The 9844-nt window shown below is 42.8% G+C and overlaps 1 protein-coding gene across 2 annotated transcripts in view; it reads left to right on the top strand.

The window, feature by feature from the left end:
* Positions 1-543: 543 nt before the first annotated feature.
* arfgef3 (ARFGEF family member 3) overlaps positions 544-9844 on the top strand; it is a 99660-nt gene continuing 90359 nt past the window's right edge. The window contains exons 1-2 of one of the 2 annotated variants that reach the window (XM_075481130.1): positions 544-1081; positions 5235-5286. In XM_075481130.1, coding sequence (XP_075337245.1) covers positions 997-1081; positions 5235-5286 — 137 coding nt within the window. In that variant the 5' untranslated portion in view covers positions 544-996. The remainder of the gene's footprint in view (positions 1082-5234; positions 5287-9844) is intronic. The other variant, XM_075481120.1, reaches the window with a different exon arrangement.

Below are 9844 nucleotides of genomic sequence, written 5' to 3'. Positions count from 1 at the left end.
ATCTGTATTACTGGGGATCCACCTGTATTACTGGGGATCCATCTGTATTAACGGGGATCCACCTGTATTAATGGGGATCCATCTGTATTACTGGGGATCCATCTGTATTAATGGGGAACCACCTGTATTAATGGGGATCCACCTGTATTACTGGGGATCCATCTGTATTAATGGGGATCCATCTGTATTACTGGGGATCCATCTGTATTAATGGGGATCCATCTGTATTAATGGGGATCCACCTGTATTACTGGGGATCCATCTGTATTAATGGGGATCCATCTGTATTACTGGGGATCCATCTGTATTACTGGGGATCCATCTGTATTTCTGGGGATCCACCTGTATTAATGGGGATCCACCTCCACTAAGTGAGTGCGCGCTCCCGCGTGCAGGGATAACTGCACCTGCCTTCCTGCTCAGGCAGCAGATCCCATTCCAGTGGATCCTGCCGCAGATTGAAGCCTCCCATCCGGGACACGTCACGAACATCAATACCGTGTTGCCAGGTATGACTGAAATCCGCCTTCTGGTGGAAGGCAGTGACCGCGCGGTGCAGAGGCGCGTTCCCGGCAGCTCGCTTTGGGGGATGGAAGGAACCGGGTCTGGTTTCCGTGAGGAGCGCGAGTATCAGCCGAAACGGATCGGAAAGCACGGCAGAGCAGGGGGATAAACGCCCGCCGAGGATGAGCGAATGTCGGTTATTTACTGAAAATATCGACAACAGGAGGATGGGTGGCAGGTTGTGACGGTATTTAGTTGGATGTAAAGCGAGCTCCGCTTTCCCGTTTGTGGTGGTGGGTTTGTGATTCAGGAGCACTTCCTTATCCCAGCCTCAGAGGATCGGCGGAGGGCCTGACATCATTGGCTGCTCGGAATGAATCATCGCCTTCATCGGGGGGGTTCAGGGATGCTGTCAGTGCTCATTTAGAAGAACACAGCCCGGCTGCGCACCTGTTCTTTGTATTTATCCACCGTTCGGTGTCTGCAGCCGGCATGGAGGGAATCCTGCGGAAGCTGCAGAAAGACGCGTCCGGCCACAAGCACAAAGGCATCCGCGATGCCTGCGTCTACGCCTGCGGTGAGTGTGCATCAGCCCCGGGGGGGTGGGGGGGCAGGGATGAGGGTAATCTATGGCCGGGTTTACCTGTCAGTCTGCAGGAAAAGGAGCTGCTGCACTAATCCCAGCCGCCTGCACCTCAGCCAACAACACAGACCCAGAAAGTACCAAATCTTGAGGATAAAACGCTGATTTTTTTTCAGGATTTTAAGATGGCAAACAGAGGAGGTGTTTCCCTTATCCATGAGCTAAGCTTCCTTAGGCAATGCCAGCTGCACCATTTCCTTTCTGACAGCCGGTTTGTTTGTTTTGTGTGACGCAACAGTTCTTAGAATGGCTTCCAGAAAGAAAACGATTTCTGCTTTATTATCCAGCTTTTTAACTTCCCCAGCTGACAGTCGGAATGTGTTTCCATTCGACAAGCCCTGCAGATTCTGCACGGAACTCCTGGGAAACACTTCAGGAAAGTCAGCAGTCCTTTTCAGTTACCTGTGGATGCTTAATGTTGTGGCCGTGCAAACACTGCAGAAAGCATCCTGTTAGGAGGAGCATGTGGAATCAGAAGTGTGTAACAGGTCATTTTTAGAGCATCACAACGGAAACTTTGTGCTGTCATAGGAGAGAAATAACAGCAGAACATCAACAAAGACTCATTTTGCTGAGTCATTAGTGCTCCCTATGGACATACTTCCCAACTGCATATATGCAAACAATTCCCCTTGATCAAATCAAATCAAATTTATTTGTGGCACATTTCATGTACAAAACAGTTCAAAGTGCTTCACATAAAATAAAAGCATTGCAGCAGGGAGTGGAAGAAGCATTAAAAATACATAAAATAATATAAAGAGAAACAATAAAATCATTTAAATTAATTGAAAAACCAGCAACAGTCCAGATAAGTTCAAAGATACCGTGCAGATTTCATGCATAGACACATGAGAAAAGAAATGTTTTTAACCCGGATTTAAAAATGTCTCTCAGATAAACGACTAATTTAATGAACAAAACACAGAAGCAGTGAGTGAGAAACTAAGTGAACCCCTGATCCAGCAGCTGGTAGCAGCAGTGAGTGAGAAACTAAGTGAACCCCTGATCCAGCAGCTGGTAGCAGCAGTGAGTGAGAAACTAAGTGAACCCCTGATCCAGCAGCTGGTAGCAGCAGTGAGTGAGAAACTAAGTGAACCCCTGATCCAGCAGCTGGTAGCAGCAGTGAGAAACTAAGTGAACCCCTGATCCAGCAGCTGGTAGCAGCAGTGAGTGAGAAACTAAATGAACCCCTGATCCAGCAGCTGGTAGCAGCAGTGAGTGAGAAACTAAGTGAACCCCTGATCCAGCAGCTGGTTTCCTGTGGGACGTTCTCAGTCTCTCTCACGGTTCTGGAGGAATCTTGTTCCCACTCTTCTCTCCAGCGCTGCTTCAGCTCATTGAGGTTTGCAGCTTTGGTTTCTGCACAGCTCTCTGAAGGTCCCACCACAGCATCTCAGTCAGGCTGAGGTCTGGACTCTGACTGGACCGTTGCAACACCTTGATTCTTCTCTTCTTCACACATTCTGCTGTAGATCTGCTGCTGTGTTTGGGATCTTTGTCCTGTTGATGAGCCAGTTTCAGCCCAGCTTCAGCTGTCGGACAGACGGCCTCACATCTGACTCTAGAACACTTTGGTATCCAGAGGAGTTCATGGTGGACTCAATGACTGCAAGGTGCCCAGGTCCTGTGGCTGCAGAACCAGCCCAGATCATCAGCCCTCCACCACCGTGCTTGACAGCTGGTGTGAGGTGTTTGTGCTGATGTGCTGTGTTTGGTTTCCTCCAAACGTGCTGCTGTGCATTATGAGCAAACATCTCCACTTTGGTCTGGTCTGTCCAAAGGACGTTGTTCCAGAAGTCTTGTGGTTTGTTCAAATGGAGCTTTGCAAACCTAAGCTGTGCTGCCATGTTCTTTTTAGAGAGAAGAGGCTTTCTCCTGCAGCCCTTCCAAACAAGCCATACCTGTTCTGTCTGTTTCTAACTGTGCTGTCATGACCTTTAACCTTTAACAGGCTAACTGAGGCCCAGAGAGTCTGAGATGTAGCTCGTTTTCTGCTTGTGAATAATTCTTCTCTCTGAAGAATTATGGACTCCAAGTGATAAAGTTGCCACAAAAAGTTGTTCAGAAACATTCAAAATGTGGAAAACATGGTTTCCCCTGACGTCAGTGGAGATGTGATTAGTATTAATAGGCATGATGTGCCGGCCTGACCTTTCGGTGGTTAATGCAACTCAGTGAGAACTAAAGCATGGGTGCCGGTTGTGCTGATGCAGGGAGAATTGTGTGTCTTTACAAACACACACACATTTGCACAGAGTGTAAAAATGCTCAAAGGCTGTACAAGGGCATGTGTGAAGCTTTTTGGACTCGTCCAGAGGGAACTCCAGACCTTGGAAGTTATTCATCCACCTGCCTGTGTGTTGAGTTCTGACAAGAAAGGACAATTCCACACATACTGGAGAGCGTTTCAGTTATGTTTGCTCATTTAAAAACAAACTACTTTGGGATACATGGAGACGAGCCCATAACAGCTTATGACTGCCCACACAGATGAAGTGCACAGATAGGAAAACCATAGAACAAACTCTGCTCTCCACAGAACCACCACACACTAACAGCCTGTACTGAGGGGCACTTCTGTCATATTTCACAGGGCTCGTATTTATAGTTTTTGCTGGGAAAGTTGAAGTGGTTTGTGACTCAATCACTGCATAATTCTTTATCTTAAATTCTATTTGAACCAGAATTTTCCTTCCTGTCCCAACTTTTTCTGACTCAGTGTTGTCACTGAGGTTATTAATCACTCGAATGTATTGTTCATTCATTGTTCACACAGCTCAGATTTGCTCTGGATATATTACTTAATGACGCACACGTTCAAAATTGAATTCTTTAAAGTGTAATATTCACGTTTCTGTCATTCATACTGAAGATTTAAACTTTTAAAGAATTACAAGTTTTCTCTTTTTATTTATTTTTTTGTTCCCCCTAAAACACCAGACGGCAGCACTTTTAATCAGATGCTAAACAAAGTGTAATAATGCATTCTAAGCATTCGATGCTGTCCTGAATTTTCTTTCTTCTGAACCAGAGACTGGCAACCCGCGGCTTAAAGAGCCGCATGCAGCTCCGGGTGGCTTGAGAAAATAAATTAAAAAATATCCAATAAAGTCTATTTTATTTGTGTTAATTCGTTTTTTTTTATTGTAGTTTTAAATTGGAAGATTATTGTGATCTTGAAATATTTTTTAATTTTCTTTCGGCTCGGGCAGGAGCGAAATGCATTGTGGGTAAACGCTCTGCATACTGTCTGATCGATGAGTATGCAGTATGGAAGTATGCAGTTTGTAGTATGTTCGAACACAGCCGATATCTTCATTTTAGATGTGTTTTCTTTTTCGTGGAAACCGGGTCCAAATGGTTCCTCGAGTGTTAAAGGTTGCCGACCCCTGAGCTAGATGTGTTGTATTGGATTGACTTGAGTCTGTGGGCCCTAATCTGCAGCTTTAGTGTTCATGGTGGGAAATAAGGAACTTTTCAGGCGGTGTGAACGCTGTTGGCGTCGGGAAAAGACCCCTCAGAGAACTTATTTCTTAGTTATCTTTGAGTGTTTTCATAAGAGTTGTTGACTTAAGAACACACACAACACCAGCAGCTTGAGGTTTATTAGTTATGCTTTGTGAAATACAAATTTTGACTCATATTCACAGTCTTTTTGTCTCGTCACGGACCTGATTTCTATTGATTCAAGTATTGTGTGGAGCCCATTTTATGCTTCAGAGTTTAATTTGGTTCTACTAGCTGAAGCTTTTGTGTTGAAATGTTAAAATAATCTAATAATAACCACGAAAATAATTTTTTTCGTAGTATGTATTGCAGCTGCACTTGAAATACTTTGTTTTAGCTCCTCCTGAAACGCTTGTTCAGCTGATATCAAGCACAAATCATTGTTTGTTCAGGATGTGCAAACCACAATGATGGTGATGTCATTAAAAGCCCGGGCTACAAACATTGGGTCAACACCTTGAGTCAACACTCTGATGTAAAGGGGTAGTCCCAAAAAACGCAGCATGAGCTCTTTAAGTGAAGTCAAAGGTTCCTAATCACTATCTTTTTTTCTTCTCTTTGCTCCTCTGAACTACAGAAACGCTCGAGTCTCAGAATGGATCAGCCAAGATTTCCCCTTCACAGCTTCGGTAAGTTAAACGATTCGGATCACTCTGACCCTCTGAACGGTCCAGTGTCTCTGCAGAAAAGGTGATGATGTGTTCCTCCTGGAAACCTTTCACAGTAAAGGCCTGAGGATCTGCAGAGCAGTGCAGCTATTTAAACGTTTGAGTCATGAAAGCAGATTTAAAACAAAGCGACCAACAGAAATACCAAACGGATAATTGGTTATATTTGGCTTGTTTGAAATGCTTGAAATAACTTGATGTTGTCTCACAGATGCAAACACTGCACATGATACAAGGAAATAACTGAAATTCAAACTCTTTGTTCCCTGTGACCTGCACAGCTCCACAAAAGCTGCATGATTTGAATATATTCAGATGATCTCATGATTTATTGGTTGATAATGCAAATGTTGCACTTCAGCAGTGTGTTAAGCTACATCCCCGTTTCATGTGACCAGAAAGATGTGAAGAGACGTCAGGAGTGTGCAAGTGCAGCTGCACGGATGCTGTCTTTGAGTTGCTGGAATAGTGGTTGTGTCAGATGATGCTGCGGTTAAAGGGATAGTTCGCCTCTTTTGACATGAAGCTGTATGACATCCCATATTAGCAACATCATTTATGAACATTTTCTTACCCCCTGCTGCGTCCTGTGAGCCGAGTTCCAGCCTCGTTTTGGTGTTTTGAAGAAAGTAGTCCCGGCTAGTTGGCTGGGGCTTATAAAATAAAGCGTTTTGCTTCTCAAAACAATATGCGTTCAAAAGAGTAATACATTTGCATCACAAAATCGTTCTCCAGGAAAAAGTCAGATCTCACAATCGCTTGGCCCTATTTTCTCTCCCTTCGTATCACTGCAAGGCATCTTTATTCATACAGCGCATTTCATACCACAGGCAACTTAATGTGCTTTACATAAAGACATTTAAAAGAACAGCATAAAGCAGCATAAAAACAAGCAATTTAAAGAGAATTAAAAAAATTGAATAAAAATTAAAACACCCAGTTAAAAGCAATCAAAGATGGGAAAAAAGAAAAATATGAAACAATTCAGAGGATTTATAGCATTATGCTTTAAAATGATTTAAAGGAACTCAACCATAAGCACACGGAAAGAGAAATGTTTTTAACCTGGATTTAAAGTGCTTACAGTTGGGGCTGATTTCAGTTCTGCTGGTAGTTTGTTCCAGTTGTGTGCAGCATAACAGCTAAAAGCTGCTTCACCGGGTCCAGTTTGAACTCTGGGCTCCACTATCTGACCTGAGTCAGTAGATCTCAGAGCTCTGCTGAGTTTATACTCTACCAGCAGGTCATTCATGTGTTCTGGACCTAAACCGTTCCGTGATTTGTAGACGAGAAGCAGAACTTTAAAATCTATTCTGTATCTGCCGATGTAAAGACTTGAGAACTGGGGCGATGTGATGTGATCTCTTTGTTCTGGTTAAAACTCGAGCTGCAGCTGTTTGAGACTCTTTTGGGGGAGTCCAGTCAGAATACTGTTACAGTAGTCAAGTCTGTTGGAGATGAAAGCATGAATCAGCTTCTCCTGATCTGTTTGGGAAATGAAACCCTTCATTCTGGAATATGTTCTTCAGTTGATAAAAGGCTGATTTGGTGACTGATTTGATATGATTGTTGAAGGTCAGGTCTGAGTCTATCAGCACGCCGAGGTTCCGGACTTGGTCTTTAGTTTCTAGAGACTCGAGGTGTTTACTGACAGCAAACCTCTTCTCTTTGTGGCCAAACACAATGACCTCAGTTTTTTCTTGATTTAACTGAAGGAAATTTTGGTTCATCCACTTTTTGACTTGCTCTAAGCAGTCGCACAATGACTCTATAGGACTGCAGTCATCTGGAGACAGTGCGAGATATATCTGTGTGTCATCTGCATAGCTGTGGTAGTTGACTTTAGAGTTCTTCAGAACTACCTGCTGTGTAGCCCGTGCAGACTGAAGTGCAGACCGAGCAGTCCCCTGCTTCCGAGCAGCAAACACCGTAACAGGCACGGCTGTCGGCAGGCGGCAGCAGGCAGCGATACGAAGGGAGGGATAATAGCACCAAGCGATTGTGAGGTCTGACTTTTTCCTGGAGAACGATTTTGTGATGCAAATGTATTACTCTTTTGAACGCATATTGTTTTGAGAAGCAAAACGCTTTATTTTTTAAACCCCAGCCAACTAGCCGGACTACCTTCATTAACGCAAAAAACAAGACTGTAACTCTGCTCACAGGACGCAGCAGGGGGTAAGAAAATGTTCATAAATGATGTTGCTGATATGGGATGTCATACAGCTTCATGTCAAAAGAGGTGAACTATCCCTTTAAAATGCAGTCTGGAAATGCTCGACTCACAGTCTTAACGGACAGATTTTCAATCACAATCTCGTGTTTTCAGCTGTCTGACACAACAAAAGGAATCCTACGTGAGGTTTATGGGGAGCTCAGTCGTATCTGTACACAGTTCCACGTCACTGGTTTTACAAGGAGATGCAAACAGCGGCAGCTTTGGAGCGTTTGAGTCTCGTTGAGCGTTGACATGCAGGAGTCATTCTTAACTCAAACCACATTATCTGGGTGTGTTTTTAAGAGCTTGGATTTAGTTTTTCAGTCAACGAGAGCTGACACTTTAAAAGAGGGATTTCCAGCAGGGCTGCTGTTAAGTTTGTTTTTTTGTTGATATATTTTATCTATATTATATATATATACATTGGTATGATTGCTTCCTAAAAGATTAGGAGTGTTTTTATTATTATTATTATTTATTTATTTCAAATTCTTTTCTGAATGTTCTTTTTTTTATGTACTTTTATTATTGATTGTTTTTCTATGTGATCTGGACAACGAGTCTTTAATAAATCTATCTATATATATAATGATAATTGTCATTGACAGAAGAGGGATATTTACCATGAAAGCGTGGTTTTAATTCAGTCTTTTTGATCATTGTAAAGTTTAGACTTCAGTGTTTGTTACTAACCATCGTGGACATTCTCAGTCAGATTTTTGTGTCTCTCCAGTCTGGATGTTCTATTTCCTTCGGCTCAGTTGTTTCTTCCTGCATGCTCATAAATAGATTGAACTGATAGATTGAAAAATTAGGCAGCTACATTGCCTATTTGGGCTCCCTGTGGCCTGTTTAAAACTGTGTAGTTGTGACGGTTCAGCAGCCTGAGAGCACTGAAGCAAAGCGATCAGCAGCAGAGACGGCGACTCAGCCGACCGCAAATAATGGGAAGGAGAGGCCGCGCAAGCGGGAGGAAAGTACAGAACAAGACAAGGAAAGAGTGAATGCATGGCGGGGGGGGGGGGGCTTGGACCTGGACTTGGACAGTTGCTGGGTTACATAACATTAAAGTTTCTTATTTTGCATTTACTGATATGAGTGACTGAAAGGCAGTTTGCTCAGCATTTAGCGCTCAGTACACTGAGCTCAGCTCCGTTTGATGGAAGCAGCTTATTATAGTTTATCACAGTGTTAAAATTGGCTTTATTAAATGCTGTACTTTTCCACGATGGACACGAGACATGACCTTAACTGAGACCTTAAAGGGACACTATGTAATAAATTAAGTCATTTATTAGCTCAAATCAACATATTCATTCATAAGTTAGTCCTCATTGGTGTAAAATGATCTCTGTCAAAAATCTCACTTATCCTCCTGAGTGAAGAATAACTTGTCTGTATCTACATAGAGCCGGCAAGCTCTATGGAGGCTGCCATGTCCTTCCGGTCTATGAAAAACGACAAAGTGCCGAGAGGGACATAAAGCACTTCGAATCGCGATTTCCCCACCATTTCTCCCCCTGTCTATCTTCTTTTTGGCGTTACATTTGGTTTACATTTGTAAACTGTTATTTTGTTGATTTACTAATAAAGTTTAAAAATAAAAAAAAAAAAGCTAAATAGATTTTATCTCGTAAATGATCCCACTAATAATGCATTGATTGTTACCAAACTTCTGCCGTAGTACACATAGGCTCTTAACTCACAAAACGAGGAATTAGAAAGTTTGTAAGTTTACCGGGAGTTTATTTACCGCTGCTAATGCTCCTATTGCTAACGCTGCTAATGCTAATGCTGCGTCGACGTCACTTCCGGTAACTCCCGGAATATGACTAACTGCATTGCTTGCACACCAAAGGAGATGTTATGTCATCTGACATGTTATCTGTCATCTGTATTCATAGTGTTGTTGTATGTGTGTTATGTAATCCTTTGTACTGTGTGTCTTGATTTCTTTTTGTTTGTATGGACCTTGAGTCTGAAGCTATAGCTTCTTGAATCTTGACACATTCCGCTTGCCGTAGTTCAAGAAGTTGCAGCGCACATTTGAAAACGTGAGGCGCTAGAGAGCAAATTCATTCAACTTTGCAAAATAAAATTGCACCACTAGATGGGGGAAGAAATTACATAATGTCCCTTTAACTGATCCGGGAATGGGGAGACAAAACAATTAGCCTGGGAAAGCAGGTGCAAGGTTCACACACACATTATTTGGCTTATTCAGAGAATATGACGAAGCATGTTGAACCTACTCATATCCAATCATATTTGGTCGACAAGGAGTCCAACCTATGTGAAACA

This window comes from Odontesthes bonariensis, chromosome 2 (assembly GCF_027942865.1).
Source record: "Odontesthes bonariensis isolate fOdoBon6 chromosome 2, fOdoBon6.hap1, whole genome shotgun sequence".
NCBI lineage: Eukaryota > Metazoa > Chordata > Actinopteri > Atheriniformes > Atherinopsidae > Odontesthes > Odontesthes bonariensis.
The sequence above is the reverse complement of the archived record's forward strand: the minus strand, read 5'-3'. Positions and strand labels throughout refer to the sequence as shown.